Source organism: Carlito syrichta, unplaced genomic scaffold (assembly GCF_000164805.1).
Source record: "Carlito syrichta isolate Samal-C Ts95f unplaced genomic scaffold, Tarsius_syrichta-2.0.1 Scaffold311807, whole genome shotgun sequence".
NCBI classification, from domain to species: Eukaryota; Metazoa; Chordata; class Mammalia; order Primates; family Tarsiidae; genus Carlito; species Carlito syrichta.
In genome coordinates, this window is record NW_007255903.1 from 76,138 (window position 1) to 95,839 (window position 19,702).

At 41.8% G+C, this 19,702-nt stretch overlaps 1 protein-coding gene across 1 annotated transcript in view; it reads right to left on the reverse strand.

Moving 5' to 3' along the window:
* The window catches only part of TEKT1 (tektin 1), a 27,892-nt gene extending 8,782 nt beyond the window's left edge, over positions 1 to 19,110 (reverse strand). The window contains exons 1-6 of the mRNA XM_008069084.2: positions 18,997 to 19,110; positions 17,536 to 17,742; positions 8,487 to 8,652; positions 5,553 to 5,681; positions 4,903 to 5,046; positions 2,567 to 2,789 (exon numbers count right to left, since the gene is read on the reverse strand). Of these exons, the coding sequence (XP_008067275.1) occupies positions 2,567 to 2,789; positions 4,903 to 5,046; positions 5,553 to 5,681; positions 8,487 to 8,652; positions 17,536 to 17,725 (852 nt within the window). The 5' untranslated portion in view covers positions 17,726 to 17,742; positions 18,997 to 19,110. The remainder of the gene's footprint in view (positions 1 to 2,566; positions 2,790 to 4,902; positions 5,047 to 5,552; positions 5,682 to 8,486; positions 8,653 to 17,535; positions 17,743 to 18,996) is intronic.
* Between the last annotated feature and the right edge of the window lie 592 nt (positions 19,111 to 19,702).

Below are 19,702 nucleotides of genomic sequence, written 5' to 3' on the forward strand. Positions count from 1 at the left end.
CAATAAATTAAAAAAAAAATCAGCCGGACATGGTAGTGCATGCCTGTATTCCAGCTACTCAGAAGGCTGAGGCAGAAGGATCGCCGGAGCCCAGCAGGCGAGGTTGCAGTGGCCGGGAGTGGCCACTGCACTCCAGTCTGGGTGACTGAGTGAGACTCCAACTCAAAAAAAAAAAAAAAAATTATAGGACACCCAGTCGGTGTCTGCTAGAAAACCATTTGCTTGGTGCATGAGGAAAAACCCCACAAATCTGGTGTCAGAAGTGCTGTGTTAAGTATGTGAGAGTAGGAAAAACTTTTCCCTGTCTCTCAGAGAATGATAAAGACATCTACCATTTCAGGGTTGCTAACGCATATTTGTGTGATAGCACAGTGTCTGGCACCCAATAAAATATGACCATCACTATTGTCATCAATGTTATTAACAGTCCTGCAGGAAAGGCCTCACCCCCTTAGATAAGAGCAGGACCATCAGCTCCCATGATCTAGATACCTCTCCCATTCTATTAAGGGTTTGCTCTCAGTTTTCTTTCAACTAAAATCTTTTCATTCTTCCTGCTGCTACTAAGACAGTCTGTGCTGGTATAATTGATTTTTTTTTTTTTTGCGTCGGGGTCTCTGTCACCCAGACTGTTGTGCAGTCACACATACATAGCTCACTGCAGCCTAGACCTTCTGGGCTCAAGCAATCCTTCCGCCTCTACCTCCCAAAGTGTTGGGATTACAGGTGTGAGCCACCATGCTCTACCACAATTGATTTTTTAGACCCATGTGAAAGACTTCACTTTTGTCCCTGTTAAATTTCACAGAATTTGTTTTAACCCATCATTACAGCCTATCCAGACCATTGTGGGTTTTAACCCATCATTCCAGCCTGTCCAGTTTTGATGTCCCTTCCAAACCTTCAGCCTCATAGCTCCCAGCTCCTGTAGGAACCCTCTCCTCTGGCAGGACTGGGCTCCTTACAGGCCCCTGCAAACCTAGTATCTTGCCTGCTCAGCCTCTTCTCTTATGGTGTTCTCACCTCCTCTCTGTCCTCATACCTCAGATCTATCCTCCATGGCCTAGACTAAATTCTTACTCCACCAGGAAGTTTCTGGAGTATTCTTTGGATATCATCATCATCATTAAATAATTTTATTGACTTTATATATTATATTGTATTATATCTTGATTATAAATATAAATTATATATGTGTACATTATATCAGTCCATTTCAGGCACTATTCCAAATATTTTATATGCTAACTTAACCCTCACCACCCCTGGGAGGTGAGCACTACTGTCCCCATTTTATCAATGAGGAAACTAAGGAACAGGGGGTTTCAGAGACTCCCCAAGACCACACAGCAAATTAAAGCCACAATTGAAACCCAAGCTGTCTGGCTCTGGAGTCTTTCTGCACATTTACCCTCTCAGCTCTTCTACCTCTTATTTTGCTGAATATTGTACTTTAAACTTCTATTATATTCTGGTTTGTCCTGCACATCATGGAAATAAATCTTATTGGACAACTAGACTCTGAGCTCCAGGAGGGAGGACCCAGAATGCAGCAGCAGGACAAGAATTTGGGAGCTGAGAAAGCCTGGGCTCTAGTCCCACCCTGTCACCCTGGATTCCTTCTTGTTATGTCTCAGCTTCACCAGCAGTATAATGCAGGGTGGATTGATAGTGGCCCAGTCAGGAACTGTCATTATCCCCATGTCAAAGTTAAGGCAAGAGGCTCAGAGAGCTGGAGGGAACTGCCTGATTCACCCAGCTAGCTATCACACATCTGGAATCTGAGTCCACATCTCCTCAGTCCAAATGCAGCACTCATGCCACTAGACTCTACTTCTCAGTGTCCCTGAGCTTAGCCTTGTTGGGTGGTCACATATACTCAGGATCCAGGGGTGCATGGCAGTGAGGAAGGTGTGCTAGAGCCAGCTCCAATGGGCTCTGACTGTTAAGTATTCAAGAACTTTGTCAGCTCATTGCTAAGTGGGTAGCTTGAAATCGACCATGGCGGAAGTACCTACACCGTGGAAATCTGCAAATTCTACACATCAAGGTCTTCCCCTGCTACTACACCCTCCCCCACCAGAGCTGGCTTACTAGCATACCACTGAATAACCAGGAGGAACAACTGGCCAGAGTTCTAAAGCTGCATTTTGTTTTTGGAGAAACTGGTTGCATCGACTCATGGAACTTCAGCATCCTAGAGGATGTTTGAGAGCATATAGCTCATTGTCATATTTTATTTAAGGAGGAACTAATGTCCTAGGATGTGAGATAGCCAGGTACAAAGCTGTCACCAGACCCTGAGCCTCCTGTCTCCTGCCTCAGGGGTCTGTCCTCTGCACCTTGTTCTCTGTAGCTATGAGTGGCAATGGAGGTAGAGTGGACCAAAGTCCCACTCCATCCCCCAAAGCCCCAAGCTGGCTGATAAGCTAGAGAGATGTGAATGATGCCTACTCGTGAGCTAACCCAGTATCACAAGCCCAGAAGCCTGGCCCAGGGGGCATTCTCGTTTTCTGTGGTGAACCCTCCTGAATCTGCTCTTCCATGCTCCCTCAAGGGTCCTCACCTTGGCCAGATGAACAGCCAGCTTGTCCCTGGCAGCCTTAGTCTCCTTCAGCCTATTCTTGAAGGCCGTGTCCACCACATCACACTGCTTGCGTAGGTCGCTGGCTGTCTGGGACAGGACTCGGTCCACCAGGGCCTTCAGTATCAGGGAGTTGTTTCGCTGCTTGTCAGCCTTCTCCACATTGGTGTTGGAGAAGTCCTGCCAGTCTTCCAGACTCACAGAGCTGAAAGAGACCCCACACATTCATTCACAGCACATTGGGGCTGGGGAAGCAGGAGGGGGAAGAGGGACAAGCTCCTGGAAATGTGCTGGAAGCTAAGCCTGTCTCCACCAGATTGTCTCCCCATCTCTAGGCAGAGTGAGCAGCAACCTGTCTATGGCAATGGCTGACACTTTGGGTGACCTCCCTACTTTGTGCCAGAAACTGAGCTGACACCTTACAGACATTATCTCATTTCATCCTCCTGATGGCCTAGTGAGATTTACAGATGAGAAAAATTGAGCTCAGGAAAATGAAGTCACTTGGTCAAGATCACACAGCTAGAGACAAATTGAGCATCAAAATAAATAATAGTAACAGATTATAACACACTGAATAAAATAGGAAACCATGAGTCTACACAGATATAAACAAGCCAAAGAATAAATTACTGGTTTGAAAAGGACCTGTTTTATAAAATAACACTGATGGCTTTCAAAATAATATTAATCAGAAGAACACACACACAATATATAGCGTATGGTACTATTTAATTTTTAAAAAACAAGCAAAACAAACCTGATAGAAGTCAGGACAGTGGTTACTTTTGGGTTGGAGAGGGGGAGTATCAATAAGAAGGGGACAGGATGGGGGTTTCTGTGGGGTAATGGTAATATTTTCTTTCTTAACCTGGTTGGTAGTGATATGAGGCATATTTGCCTACTAATTAGAGGCAGCGTCTGAGATGGACCCCAGTGATCTCTGCCTCCTGGTGTTCACACCTTTGTGTAATCCCTGTGCCTCGGGTATGGGATGAATTTATTGACTTGTCTCCCAAACAGAAGAATGAGACGTTACTTCTGGGATTAGGATATAAAAAAGACTGTGGCTTCTGTCTTAGGTTCTTTCACTCTCCCTCCCTTTCTCTTTCACTTTCTCTTAGATCACTCACTATGGGAGAAGCAAGTTTCTGTGTCATGACACTGCCCCACAGGCAAACTCACAGGCAAAGGACTAAGGCCCATTATCACCATACCAGCCTGCCCGGTCAAACCTTCAGATAGACCACGACTCCAGCAGCCGGCTTGACTACAGAATCATGAGACATTGAGCCTGGGGCACGTGGCTAAGCAATATGTGGGTTTCCAACCCACAGAAACCATAAGATAATAAATGTTTATTGTTTTAAGCTGCTAAATTTTAGAATAATTTGTTATATAGCAAAAGATAACTATCACAATGATAATTCCTTGAACTATATGTTTATTATTTGAATACTTTTCCATATGTATGTTTTATTTCAAAAAGAAGGTTTTAAAAATTAAAATGAGTAAGGCTGTGATATAATGATACTTGAAAAAAATACAAGTTAGGCTAGGCACAGTGGCTCATACCTGTAATCCCAGCATTTTGGGAGGTTAAGGTGGGAGGATCACTTAAGGCCAGGAGTTCAAGACACAACTGGGCAACACAGTGAGACCCTGTCTCTACAAAAAAGAAAATGAATAAGTAGCTGAGTATGGTGACACATGCCTGTGGTCCCAGATATTTGGGAGGCTGAGGCGGGAGATTGCTTGAGACCAGGAGGTTGAGGCTGCAGTGAGCTATGATCACACCACTGTACTTTATCCTGGGCAAGACAGTGAGACCCTGTCTTTCTAAATAAGTAAATACAATAAAGAATAAAACAAAAAAAAATTTTTAAATGCAAGTTAGGTGACACAGAAAAGACATAGTGTAATCCCATTTTTGTAAACTAAACAAAATTTACTTGTGCATGTGTAAATGTGTATACATTTGTTTGTATGAACACACAGGTAAAACTGGTTATATCTCACAGGTGTAAAAATGGAAAGGGAGAAATTGACTTGCCCTTTATACATTTTTAGATTCTTTACTTGTTCAAAATATGAATTATAAAAGAATAACGTTTAGCAGTTTTACATCAGACTTTTTTCAAGTGGGACCCAACCTGGAAGGCCCACGAGCTTCTGGCCCTGAGTCAGGGCCATCACCATTCAAAGCCTGCCTGTGTCCCCAACCCTGCTCTGGCTACTCCCAGTCGGCTGCAGGGATGGCTCAGGAGGTCCTGCCTGTCTGAGAAACACCAGGACAGGGAGACCACAGGCCCACTCACTTTGGTTCAATCCGCACAACGTTCTCCGAATATCTGATGTTTGGTGAATTGTTGTTGAGTGAAAAGCAGATGTCATCGATGGTCAGGGCCACAAACTTGTCCTTCAAGTCCTTTTCAAGGTTGTACTTGGCAGAGCGGTTCAGCCTGAAGAGAGAAAGTGAACTAGGTTTCTCCCTTGGGAATGTCCAGATGGTACCTACAGGTTCTTGGGAGACCCTGGAAAATGAAGCTGAAGCGAGGCCTGGTACAGGGTGGTGGCGCTTCTTCCCCACTTCCCATCACCCGATATACACGTAAATCAATGTAAGCAAACCTGGCCTTCAAGATCCCCCCCTTCCACTCTGACACTTTCTGATATTACCAACAACCTATTATATATGAGGGGTCAGCCGTGGCAGCCATGCACACTTGTGTCCTCCGGTTTATAGCCAGTATGAAATCCAGCTCCAGCCCCAGCCCCACCACCTACCAGAAGGCAACTGCCATGTATGTGGCCAGCTGCTGCCCTGAGTGTTGGGACCGTGTGGGGACACCGTGGTTGTGGGTATGTTAAACCCCATTCTTTCTGTGTCATGAAGCCAGGCCTTCATGGGCACAGCCTCTTCTCGAAATCTCCAGTGGAGGCTTGTAGGGCAGGCTGGAGCACACACCTGATCTGCTCAGAAGTCTCCTCCAAGGTGCGGGTCAGCAGAGCTATGACGCCTCGGATGATCTCAGCCTCCTTCATCAGCTCCTGCTCCACCTCGCCGTGTACCAGGTCAATCCCAACACGCTTCTCCCTGGCGAGGAAAGGCAGTAGGTCAGCCAACATGTGCAGGGAGGCCACTCAATATTGGCTAACACGTGGACATTCTAAACTATCTGGACAACTGATTTGAGTGTCACCTGCTCTGTCTGAATGACACAGTGGGTGACGGATATTAGGTGGTGACTAGGCGACTTCAAAATATCCAAACACAATGAAGAAAAAATGGATTGGTGATGGGTCACTTGGTCTGAAAAAGGCAAAACGGACTTTTTCCTGAGCAAGAAGACAAAATTTAAAATAATAATAAATTTTAAAATGGACTTTCCCCCCATAATTTGGCCATCAGTTCTGAAGCCTGTTTCTTCTTACCTGTTCATTGGAAACATTGTCTTTTGACTTAGAATTTCAAAGATGCATGTTTCCTTCCTTAATCCTAGTCCCATTTTTATATTATTTATGTCTTTCTTTAATGAGTCAGGGTCTCAATTTGTTGCCCAGGTTGGAGTGCAGTGGCACAATCACAGCTCACCACAGTCTTAGCTTCCTAAGCTTAGGCTATCCTCTCACCTCAGCCTCCCAAGTAGCTGAGACTACAGGCACGTGCCACCATGTCCAGCTAATTTTTTTTTAATTTTTTTGTAGAGACAAGGTCTCTGTATTGCCTAGGCTAGTCTAAAACTCATATGTCTCAAGCAATCCTCTTGCCTCAGGCTCCCAAAGTGCTGGGATTACAGGCATGAGCTACTGTGCCCAACTCTAGTCCTGTTTTTTCAGCCAAGGAATTGAATCCAGAAAGATGTTTTATTATTACTATAATAATGGCTAGGATAATAAAGCCAATACTAAGTAACTGAACATTTACTCTGAGACAAGTATTATGCTGAGTTTTTTATATAAATATTTTTACTTAAACCTTTCAAGAACAGATGAGGAAATTGGGTCTCAGAGAGATTAAGTAATTTACCCATTATTACAGAACTGGGTATTACACATACTCTTAACCACTACACTGTCCTACTCCAAAAACTGACCCCACTGCTTGATATTTTTTTCTTTCCTACCCTGCATGATAGTGCTTGGGAGGAAGGCTCCCCCACTCACTAGCTGTGTGGTCTTACACCTGTTATATAATTTATCTGTGCCTTGATTTCCTTTTCTATAAAATAGGGATAATTATTAGCATGCCATAGGATTGTAGCATGGTACAAATGAGAGATAAAAGCATACAGTACAGTAGCTGGCATGTAGGACATGCTCAGCAAATTTAACCTTTGTATTATAATTATCCTTAGCCTTAGACTTGAGTCAACTGGGCATTGGCCTCCTTGTTCAGCTGCTGCTTCCCTTTGCTTCACACATTCTCTCAGTCTGGCTGGGAAGACTGCTGTCTGGTTGCTACAGAGGGAACAGGGCTTTCCAGAAAAACCCAGAGACAAGGTGCATTTGGGAAACTGCAAGTAGCTCAACACACCTAAGTACATCCTGCTAATGGGGATGAGATATGGACCTGGAGAGATCACTAAGGGCACAGTCTTGATGAACCTTGCTTCTGAAGCTAAGGAGCTTGAATTTGATCTTGAAGCTATTGAGGCATGAGGTTGTAATTAATGGATTTAAGCAGGGAGGTGACTTGTAAAAGTCTGTATTTGGAAAAGTTCATTCAACAGTCAATGTGGAGGGTGCACTGGATTAGAGGGGTCTACACTGACAGTAAGAAGACCTACTAGGGCACTCTAGCTAGAGGTACAACAGGGAACAGGTCTGGAAACCAGCAACACACAAGAGTAGACAGGATCATCCTACTCACTGAATTTTTAGGCTGGAAATAATAATAAAGTCACTCATCTAGTACTGTCTGGATAACAAAGAGCTTTTCTGTGGTGCTGTGTCAGAGCAGACTTATTGTCCCCAGTAGCTGTAGTACCTGTTCTCACCTTTTTCATTGGCAATAGAACCCCTGATGTTTTAGCTGAACACCTGGCTGCCCAAAATAAAGCCAATCATTCCCCAGCCTCTGTAGGTATGATCATGTGATTAAGTTCTGATCAATGGGGTACCAGGAGAAATGGTGGCTCAGCCTGTAATCCCAGTGCTTTGAGAGGCCAAAGTGAGCGGATTGCCTGAGCCTGCGGGTTCGAGACCCACCTGGGCAACTTGGTGAGACCTCATTTCTACAATAAATCAAAAAACAGCCGGGCGTGGTAGCACGCGCCTGTAGTTCCAGCTACTTGGAAGGCTGAGGCGGAAGGATCGCCAGAGCCCAGGAGGTCGATGCTGCAGTGGCCAGGAGCAGCCACTGCACTCCAGTCTGGGTGACAGAGTGAGACTCCAACTCAAAAAAAAAGAAATGGTGAATGCCACACTACACTTGTCCCTACTAGCTGGAATGTAGACATAATGATCGGAGAACCATCTGCCACCTTAAATAATATGAAGTAAACTTGGGCATGAAAGCCATGAGCAGTGGTACAAGATAGAAAAAGTCTAAAACTGTGGCTCATCATGCCAACCCTGAACTGACTATCTCTAGACTCCTTAGATGTGAAAGAGAAAGAAACTATTTAAGTTTAATATTATTTTGCAGTTTTCTGGTACAGCCAAACTTAGTCCTAACTTATATTTAAGTTGAGTTAGTCAAGAGCAGACTTTAGACATGAACCAAATCCAATGCTCTTTCCACTACCAGCCCCACTGGCATGCCAAGATAACTTTAGGCTCTAAAAGAACACCTGCTTATTTGCCGCATTCTAACCCACCATCTTGCCCAGCTGGCATTTACTACCCAGCATCTCATTTCTCACAACAGATGGTTCACTCAGGGACTCACCCCTCCTACCTGTATTCCAGGCATGTCTCAGTGATGTGCAAGGGTTCTTTAAAACTCTCCAGGGCTTTTTCCAATCTGGTCTTATATGTGAGTAGATCCTCAGTTTCTGTCACAAGTTGCTCAAGTTTGTCATCTAACTCCTTCTTCCAGAACCTGACTTCCTCAAGTCTCTGTTCTGAAGCACATAGAGAAGTTATGCCAGGAATAATCTACTCCCAATATAGCCAATTTTTGAGTTAGAAATTTGAGGACTGTTGTAAAACCACCTGAGACATGTTCTTAGAGCTCTGTTACTTGGGGCACCTTTTCATCTTTATAAATGTTTATTCACCAGGCACGGTGGCTCATGCCTGTAATCCCAGCACTTTGGGAGGCTGAAGCTAGAGTTCCGCCTGAGCCCAGGGATTTGAGACCAGCCTGGGCAACTTGGCGAGACTTCATCTCTACAATAAATAAACAAAAATTAGCTGGAACATGGTGGTGAGCACCTGTGGTTCCAACTACTTGGAAAGCTGAGGCATAAGGATCACCTGAGCACAACAGGTTGAGGCTGTGGTGGTCGTGAGTGTGCCACTGCACTCAAGCCTGGGAGACAGAGTGAGACTGCAACTCAAAAAAAAGTTTATTCACAGGAAGGAAAGGATGATGATATCTCTTCTTACATTTCAAATCAAATTTATCATTCTACACTCACTAATTCTCCGATGCCCACTGTTTTTAATAACCTTTAGTCTTATCAAAGATAAAGATGTATATTGTTTGAAAAGTCAAACAGTATTACAAGATATTGTACTTCTCTGGCCCATCCCTACCTACTGTGGGGGCAACCACTTTAAATACTTGTATCATTTCTTCTGGCATTTGCTTACACTGCAATTCATTCATTATCAATTTATTTATTTCCTATAATGAAATATAATAATTTGCTCTTAACCATACTCTCACAACATACTCTGGTTCTTCTACCTCCCAATATAGTTGATCGCCATTTTATTAAATAATAAATAAACGTATTGCTTATTTATATTTTTGTAAATATGAAAATGTTATTTACACCTGAATCATAGTATAGTGTGATACATTTCTTTTTTCATACAGTTTTGTTTTTTTGGAGGAGCTAATAATTACATTTTGCTTCCTTTCTTTTTTTAATGAGAAAGACAAAGCAAAAGACAGCTGATTATAGTAGGAAAACTATATAATAAATAATGAATTCAGAATGAGTAGTTCAGCATTTGAATCTTAAAGTCATCATGTACTGGTTGTATAACTGTCAATTTCCACTTCTGTAAAATGATACTTTTTAAAAAAATAAATTTGATTGTGTATATTTAAGGTTTACAAAATCATGTTACAGGATAATAAAATGGTTACTACAGTGATTGCCTCAATTTTTAAATATTACTAATTTTTCCTCAAGCTTTGCAACAGAATTATAAATATCCTTGCAACATATTCCAACCAATCAAGTAATCTATGGCTTTGGTTTTCTCCTGGAGACATAGAGTATGTTCTAGGATGTGTTCTCCCCCTGACTCCAATCTAGATGGATTGCCTTCTGGTTTGCTGCATGGCTATCATCCTATGACTAAACCTCTAGGAGTCTCTCTCAGCTTTCTCATGCATTACCATCCTATTTCCTGGAGTGTGTGTCTTCCTCTTCCTTGATTTATTCCTTCAATGTGCCAGAGCGTATCCTTCAGGAACTTTCTAAGACATATGGGTGCATGTGAGGTAAAATTTTTGAAAACTTGCAAGTCTGAAAATGCCTTTATTCTATTCTCAACATTTGGTTGTAATTGACCATACATTGGGTTATAGGTTGTAAATCGTTTTCACTTAGAATTCTCTTAGTGTCACTGCATTTTTCTTCCTGTTTCCAGAGTTTCATTAAGGAGTCTGATGCCCTTCTGATTTCTGAGTCTTTGTATATGACCTGTTTTTTCTACCCTGAAAGCTTTTAAGAATGTCTCTTTTCCTAGTGCTCTGAAATTTCACGTTGGTGTCAATCTTAATTAGTTATTGTGCCAAACATCGGGCCTGTTCTTTTAATCTGAAAATTTAGGTCCTTTGGTTCTAGAAAATTTTTCTTGTTATAATTTCACAGACAATTTAGTCTCCTCCATTCTCTCTCTGCCTCCCAGATTGATCCTCTAATTTTCTTTTGGTTCCTGTCATCATTTTGTCTTGTTATTTATCTCGTTTTTCTTTTTGTTTTTTCTGCTTTCTAGAGAATCTTCGACTTTATCTTTCAAAACTGCTTTTGATTTTTAAGATTTCTCCACTCTCGTGTTTTTAATTTCCAAGAACTCTTGTTCTCCAAATGTTCTCCTTTTCAAGACTTTTCTGCTTGTTCCATGGACACAATATCTTCTCTAAATTCTCTTAAAGATCTGGTAGTATATATTTTTTATTTTGCTCTATGCTTCCTGAGTTTCTGTGTGCTTGTTTTGGTGTCCGCCATGTTAGAGGCTTTCCTCAAATATTTGGGGATCCTCATCTGATTTAAGAATGAGATGCTAAAATGCTACCCGGAAGCTCCTTCTGCAGGGACAGTGTTTGTCAATCAAAATGCTTTGTTGTATAGAGTGATCAGGCCAGGCCTGATTCTCCCACTGGAGAATCCTCAAATGTTAATAACTATAGATTGTTCCTCTTGGGCCAGTTAATTTCTCTATAGAGAAATCTTCCAATCTCTGGTCTGAGAGTTGAAGCTTAGCTACCAGCATCCTAGGAACCAGCTGGAAGAATTACTGTCCACTACATAGACTTTCATTGAATCCCTTAACCTTTAACCTTCTGCTGGGGTAAAGGGAAAGCTGGAGTGGAAAAGTGTCACTGTATTTTTATAAAGGCTTTCAACAAATCTTGTTTCCAGTTCTATACTGAATCTCTAGCTTCAGAAGTAACTGGATGCATCTAATTTTGGGCACTGCAAGGTTTCTGCAGCATAAATCAGTTCGCTTCTTATTGTCCTCTACACATCTTGACTTTCTGCAGTCCCTAAATGTGTTGCCACTTGAACTTTCCTTTCTAAAACCTTGTTTTCATCATGTCTACTGTTGTTCCCCCTATAAAACACTCTCTCTCTCTCTCTCTCTCTCTCTCTCTCTCTCTCTCTCTCTCTTTCTCTCTGTCATCCTTAAAGCATAGCTTTCCTCAATTCTTTACTGCTTGCTTCCTTGTTGGAATTCTAAAAGGAGATAAGACAAATGCATGTGCTCCACCCACCATGTAAACCAAAGTCTCCCTGTTGACACTTTGTAGTTGATTTCCACCTCCACCACCTTGCACCCTTCACTATCCTACTGGACCTATTATCTCTAAATCATCCATCATTTTCAAGTCACCAATTCAAATTCATTTTTGTTCAGCTCTCAGCCTCCTTGACATTTAGACAGCTATTGGTAGCAATAGAAGACTTTTTCATTCATGAAACCATTTTCTTTTTGTATTTCATGACCTTGGTCTCATCTTTGTATTCCTCTACCTGAACTTTTCTTCCCCAACTCTTCTCTTGATCCTCCTCATCCTATGCCAACTTTTCTTCTCTTTCAAAACATTCTTTAGGTCATCTAATCCACACATATGGCTCCCATTACTGTCTTTATGTGATGCCTCAGATTTCTATCTACATCTCCACAATTCTGACTACTTACTAAACTGAACTTTCCAAATTCAAGGTCTTCCTCAGGCTTGGTCCAGACTTATCTTCCTCTCACTATCATGCTGCTTCCCCTCATGTTCTGTGTACATCAGTTTGGACCTCTACTCATTTCCCATAAATGTCACATTCATCCTGCCTTTATTATTTTTGTCCAAATTATGTCCTTGGCTTCTGCTGTTAAAATTCATTCATAAATTCAACATACTCATTATTCTTTCCCTCTTTACTGCCATTGCCCTAGTTCAGACTAACAACTTACAATAATCTGTTACTTGTCTTTTTACTTCTGTCTGTCTATCTCACATACTAGAATGTGGTTGTCCTCTTCAACTTTACAATCCTAAGCAATTACCACAGTGTTGGACATATTTGATTAATTAATTAATTAACGAACAAACTCTGGTCCCATTAATCAGGATAAGAAACTTGAAAAACAGGAGCAAGTTTTGAGGAAAAGTGACAAGCTTATCTTGGGATATATTTATTTTGAGGCACCTAAAGGAATCTAGGTGGAAATATATAGCAAGTCGTTCTCTATTTCCATAAAAAGTTCTGATGAGAAGTTAGAGCTGAAGATTTCTATTTGTAAAACAATAGTATAGAGGATAGTGATACCATTTCTAATGAGGCCATCAAGAGAGAAGGTATAGAGGGAAGAGAAGAAAAAGTTAAGAGGGCCAAGAACAGAACACTAGGGAACATCAACGAGAGATGAACAGGAGAAAGGAGTATCAACAATAGAGAAGGGGAAAAAATAGAGAGAAAAGAAATGAACCAGGAGAAACTTGTGTCATAGAATTCCAAAAGCATCTCATACTATAGAGTGGTCAAATGGAATGAAGACTAAGTGACCACTGAATTGGAAAATTTTGTAGACATTTGTTGAGACCAGTTGTGGGAAGTGATTCGCAGCCTCCTTTAATCTGACAGTGCTTTATCAGTGCCTTTTGTAGAATAAATGACATCACATCCCAGGTATCTGTGTACCTGACTCATCTCTGCTTTCAGACCGCAAGCTCCCCAAAGGCAGGCAGCGATTGGATATATTTATATTTATATATTTATAAAACATATTTATACATTTATACAAGCACAGGAACTTGCAAGTTATTTTTAAGTTTTTATGGAACTATCATAAACCTATAGAAAAGTACATATATCATAAAATTCGATGAACTTCCATAGTGAACACACCCGTATAACAAATACCCTAATTCAAGCATCAGAACATTACCAGCATCCCAGAAGGTCTCTCATGACCTCTTTCACTCCCTATCACTCCACACACCAATGCTGATTTCTAACAATACAGATTACTTTTTCCTTTTCTGTTTTGTCTTACTTTATATAAATAATATGGCATTTACTCATTTGTGTGTCATTTATTTCACTCAACATCTTACTAAGTTTGTGAGATTTATCTGTAGTGTTGCATGTAGCTGCAGATCAGTCATTCTCTTTGCTGTATAATATAATTCTATTCACTCTACTGAGTAGTTTCTAGTTTGGGGCTATTACAAATGACACCCCTTTGGCTATTGCAGCTTATCTCTTTGGTAAACATGTATATGATTTCCTGTTGGATATATACCTAAAAATAAAATAGCTAGGTGAAAGGTTATGCACATCTTCAATGACAGTAGATATTCAGTTTTTCAAAGTAGTTATGCCAATTTATACTTCTACCAACAGGGTATGAGAGTTCCAGTTGCTCTACATCCCCTCCAACACTTGGGTTTTTTTTTTTCTTTTCTTTTCTTTGTATGTGTGTGTGTGTTGTTTCTTCTTGTTCTTCTCCTTCTTCTACTTCATTTTAGGCATTCTGGTGGGCATGTCATGGCATCTCAACTCTGATTTTAATTTGTATGTCCCTGATGACTAATTTAGAGCACCTTTTCATATGCTCATTGTCTGTTTGAATTTCCTCTCTTGTAAGATATCTGTCAAGTTTTGCCCATTTTTTAAAATTGAGTTATCTGCCCTTTTATTTTATATTTTCAAAAGTTCTTTGCATATTCTGGATATAAATCCTTTGTCAAATGTGTATATTATAACTATCTTCTCCCACTCTATGGATTGCTTTTTCAGCCTGTTAATGGATCTTTTTAATAAACAAAATTCCTTCATTTTAATATAGCCAAATGTATTACTTTTTCTTTTGTTTTGTTTTGTTTTTTTTTTGAGTTGGAGTCTCACTCTGTTGCCCAGGCTGGAGTGCAGTGGCCGCTCCCGGCCACCGCAGCCTCGACATGCTGGGCTCCGGCGATCCTTCCGCCTCAGCCTTCCAAGTAGCCGGAATTACAGGCATGCGCTACCACGCCCGGCTGATTTTTTGATTTATTGTAGAGATGAGGTCTCGCTGCCCAGGCGGGTCTCGAACCCGCAGGCTCAGGCAATCCACTCACCTCAGCCTCCCAAAGGCGCAGGATTACAGGCTGAGCCACCGAGCCCGGCTTACTTTTTCTTTTATGATTGTCTTTTGGGTTCTGCTTAAGAAAAATCTTTGCCTGCTCCAAGTTCTCCCCTAAAAGTTTTATTGTTTTACCTTTCCCATTTAGATATGTGCTCCAACTAGATTTGATTTTTTAACATATAATATGAAGTAGAGGTTAGAATATAATTTTTTTCCATATGAATAACCAACTGGCCAATTTATCAGAAAGGGTATCCTTTTTCCATCACACTGCAGTATTGCTTTGTCGTAAATCAGATAAACATATAAGTGTGGGTTATTTCTGGGCTCTATCATGTTTAATTGATCAACTTGTCTGTCCTAGCCTATACATCCCTGTCTTATCATCATGGCTTTATCATATGTCTTAGACTCTGCAGTTAAAGTCTTCCAGCCCTATTTTTCTTCAAGATAGTCTGCCTGTTCTTGATCCTCTGCATTTCTGTATGAATTTTAGAAACAGTTTGCCAATTTCATCAGAAAATCTGCTGGAATTTTCACTGGGGAAACTGACACTTTTAAATATTAAATTTTATAATCCATTAACTCATATCCCTGCATTTACTTAGAACTTATTTAACTTCTTACAATAATGGTTTGTAGTTTTCAATGTAGATCTTTTACACATCTTTTATTAGATTTACTCCTAGGTATTTGATGTTTTTAATGCCATTATAAATGGTTGATTTTTAAAAGATTCAATTAATCAATGACGTTAAGGCTTAGACCTTGAAAGCTTTGTCCCCATAACTACTGAAACACTCGTATTGTGAATAATGAATGTTGCGCCCTTTTTTTAATATGTACCTATTTGTACAATTATTTAGAACAGATCTATCCATAGGGTGGTATTACAGTAAGTATCAATTCATCAGGAGAGCCTAACATCTAACATTACTGGCCTGGGGGAAGCTTTGGTTTATTGGAGATTGAAAAACTAGCAGCCCTCCAAACCTAGCAACCCTCCAATCAGGTTTGAGCCATAAATGTGTTTGTTCAACCAGCTCACTGTTATAAGTAAACTAAATCAGTTGCCAATATTTAAAAAGTGGATAAATTTCAGTTTTCCAGATTTTCTTGAAGGGCTGGGAACAGTGGCTCACACCTGGAATCCCAGCACTTGGTGGGAGGCTGAAGTGGGAGGATCACATGTGGCCAGCAGTTTGAGAATAGCCTGGGCATCAGAGTGAGACCCTCATCTCTACCAAAAAAAAATGAATTTTTGAAAAATAGAGGGGCATGGTGGCACAAGCCTAGTCCTAGCTGCTCAGGAGGCTAAGGCAAGAGGATGCCTTAAGCCTAGGAGTTCAAGGCTGAAGTGAACTATGATCGTGTTACTGTACTCCAGCCTGGACAACAGAGCAAGAACCTGTCTCTAAAAATAAAACTTTAAATCAGGCAACACTGGGCTCATGTTCTTTCTTGGAAAAAATAGGTTGAAACTGAGTAGTAGCAGCCGCCTCTTTAGATAGGGCACATGTTCTCCAAGTCCCCACAGTCCCCACTATTCCCTAGGGTCTTACATTCGACTCCTATGTTACCTGCCAGGCCCTTATAAACAGTTGAGTTTGCAGCCTTTGGTTTATCATTTTTTGGCATTTAGGAGATATTATTTGTTTCATTTTATTTTTATTTTGGTTATTTAAGAGTATATGTTTTAGCCAGGCTCGGTGGCTCAGCCTGTAATCCCACGCCTTTGGGAGGTCAAGGTGAGTGGATTGCCTGAGCCCATGGGTTCGAGACCCGCCTGGGCAACTTGGCGAGACCTCATCTCTACAATAAACCAAAAATCAGCTGGGCGTGGTGGCACACGCCTGTAGTTCCAGCTACTTGGAAGGCTGAGACGGAAGGATCGCCGGAGCCCAGCAGGTCGAGGCTGCAGTGGCCGGAAGCGGCCACTGCACTCCAGTCTGGGTGACAGAGTGAGACTCCAACTCAAAAAAAAAGAGTATCACGTTTTAAATGCTGACTTTAAGCATGGAATTGTCAAGAGAAAATCGTTCTTCCTTTAAGAATCAGCCTAAATATTCCTCTCTATGAAAACCTTCCCTATTCTCCAGTGCCTACCTCACCCTTGGCTTTGTTCTCCTAACCCCAGCATCTATCTGGTTATAAGGCTGTCCTTCAGAATTGAAGGGGCTTCATTCTAGGACTCCCTTCACAGATAAAAAAAATTCTGATGCTCCAAGTCGCTTATATAAAATAGCATAGTATTATTTCAAGACTATAACCTATGTGCATCTTCCTGTACACCTTCTTTTTCTTTATTTCTTTTGTTTTTTAAGAGACAGGGAATCACTATATTACCCAGGCTGGTCTCTAACTCCTGGGCTCAGGGTATCCTGCTGCCTCAGCCTCCCGAGTAGTTGGGACTACAGGCATACACCACCTATACCTATTGGGTATACTTTAAATCATCTACAGATTATTTAAAATAATCTAATCTAACTGTGTTGGGGGTTTTGTATTATTTTTACTGTTGTATTGTTATCCTTTTTTTTACAAATATTTCTGATCTGCCATTGTTTGAATCAGCAGATGTGAAACTCATGGATGTGGAACGCATGGACACAGAGGACCAACTGTATTCTAATTGCTAATTTTTGTGTCTTCTCCTTTTTAAGTCAAGATCCCCTAAAAAGCAGAGACTCTGATCATTCCCTGTGATATCCGTAGTGTGTAGTCTATAGATACCCTTAGATGTTCATGATGTGAAAATCAAATCAATGAATGAATGATAGGTTATGGCTGAAAATCAGACTGGGTAACCATGTGCCTATCTTACAGCAGTGAAGTGAAACATAGAGCCTGGAGAATACACATGTTTTTCCCTAATATTTCAAGAATAATACATTGCCACATCTGAACATGACACTACAGCTAAACCTCAGTAGCCTCATCCAAACATGCTCACAAATACATCAAGCACTTTGTCTTACCTAGTTTCTTGTTCACATCACTTTGAGATTTTCTTGTGGTCTTTTCAATTTCATCCACAAGCCTCTGGCTTTCTGCTACCAGACGCTCGGATCGGGACTTTTGGGCCTCTGCTCTGTGGTACTGGCTCTTGTTAGCAATGTACCATTCTGGGGACAGGAACTTGGGCGGAGGTTGTAGTAGTTTGGCCATTTGAGGTTTCCAAAGTCCTGATCAAAGGCAGACTTTCTTAGGTTAACTTAAAGCAAACTTTCCTTTTTTATATCAATTTTTATTAATTTTTTATTAAAGTGTGGCATAATTATTAAAGTGTACATAATCTGTACACAACGTGATCACCTCTGTGTAGCCAGAACCTAGATCAAGAAACAAGCATTATCTGCATCTCAAACCTCTTCGCGGTCACTAGTCTTCACATCAAGCCCCTGAGGGGAGCCACAATCCTGACTTTTAAAGTTATAGATTAGTTTTGCTATTTTTGAACTGCATATGAATGAAATCATACAGTATGTATTGTTTTGTACATGACTTTTCATTCAACAATTTATTTGTAAAATTAATTCATATTGTTCATGTAGTGGTAGTTTGTTCATTCTTATTGCTGTATAGTGAGCCATTCCACGAATATACAAAAATTTAACTGTCTTTTCTGCTTTTTATGGCTATTTGGGTTGTTTCCACTCTAGGACGATCATGAAATGCTATGAATATTCTCATACATGTCTTTTGGTGAGCACATGTATGCATTTTTATGACTCATTAGAATTACTGTGTCATACAGTAAGTAGTATTCTGCCAAACAGACGAAGACAGGCATGGTTTCTTTAAAAAAAAGGGGGGGGGGCGGGGGAAAGAAAGAAAATAACAAATGTGACATCTGTAAACCAACAGCTGGATATTGAGCCTAATCAAAATAAAATAGTCTAAAAACTTCCCAGGACAAAGAAAAGGGAAAAACAGGACAGAGAACACATGAGAAGGCAGGTGGCAGAGGCTAGCAGCAACAGAAAGACTACAATTACCCACTTCATCTGCACATAGCTCTGAATGACTTTGAGAACTGCCTTCCTCAAACAGGGCTGAAATCTACTCTCAACTCCCAGCTCTACCCAAAAATATGAGCACCTGTCCTTAGGGGCCCCTGGACTTCTGAAATCTTCACACATATAAGGATGGAATGGTAGTCAGATCTGGACCAGAGTGAGAACTTCAGCCCACCCAGATCCCTCAGATAGCATGAGATCCCCCAACTTCTTTCTAGCCCAGTCCTTCTTACAGGCTCCCCCAAGTTTGTCTGATGCGGGTGGAGGGGAGGCATAATTTAACCCCAGACCCTTGGATAAGTCTGAGTAGACCCCAGAGTGGGGAGACCTAAATTAGGGTTGATGCTAACAAGCACGAGATTACGAATATGGTGGAGGCTGCGGCTAAAAGTCGGTGTGGTGGAAGCAGGGTTTACTTACCTCAGCGCCGCAAAGCACTACTACACAAGTTCGGGATAGGAGCCTCCTTATCCCACCTGGCGCTCCCAGCAACTGCAGTACTCGGAGGTAAACAACGCAGTCTCTATGACAACCGATGACGCGTCTCCAGGGCAAAGGAGCTGGTTTCACGGTTTAACTGACTTGCTGAAGGCTCTGCGCAGGCGCGAATTCTGCAAATCCCCACCCCCACCCCTCCACTCCCACCCCTGCGCCAGAGAGCGAGCGGTGGGGGCAGAGTCTAGCCATCTCAACCTATCAGGAAGACGCAGGACAACCTGCAAGAGACAGCAGCCAAAGCCGGGATTGGAGTTAGGAGATCTACGACTAGCCCTGGCCCTGCCGCCCTTGGTTTCGGCCCCTGCAGGTGGACAATGGGGTTCGGCAGGATAGTGCCTCCAGGTCCACGCAGCCGCAAGAGAGACGGGGACTACCAAGCCAGAGACCTCGCTCTGCGGGTGGAGGAGGTGCTAGAGATTCTTGGGGTTGTTACAGTCGGGATGGGATAAGAAGGAGCCTCGGAGTGGGAGGAGACGCCAGGACCTGGAGACACATCGGTGTTTGGAGTCCGCACTTGTCCTCAGTGGACAGTCGTCTCCGGACGGTCGTCTCTGGGTCGTGGTCAAACCCAGGGCTGGGAGTCAGGAACCGAACTTCAAGTCCTTCCGCTCTGGCCTTCAGTTTCTCC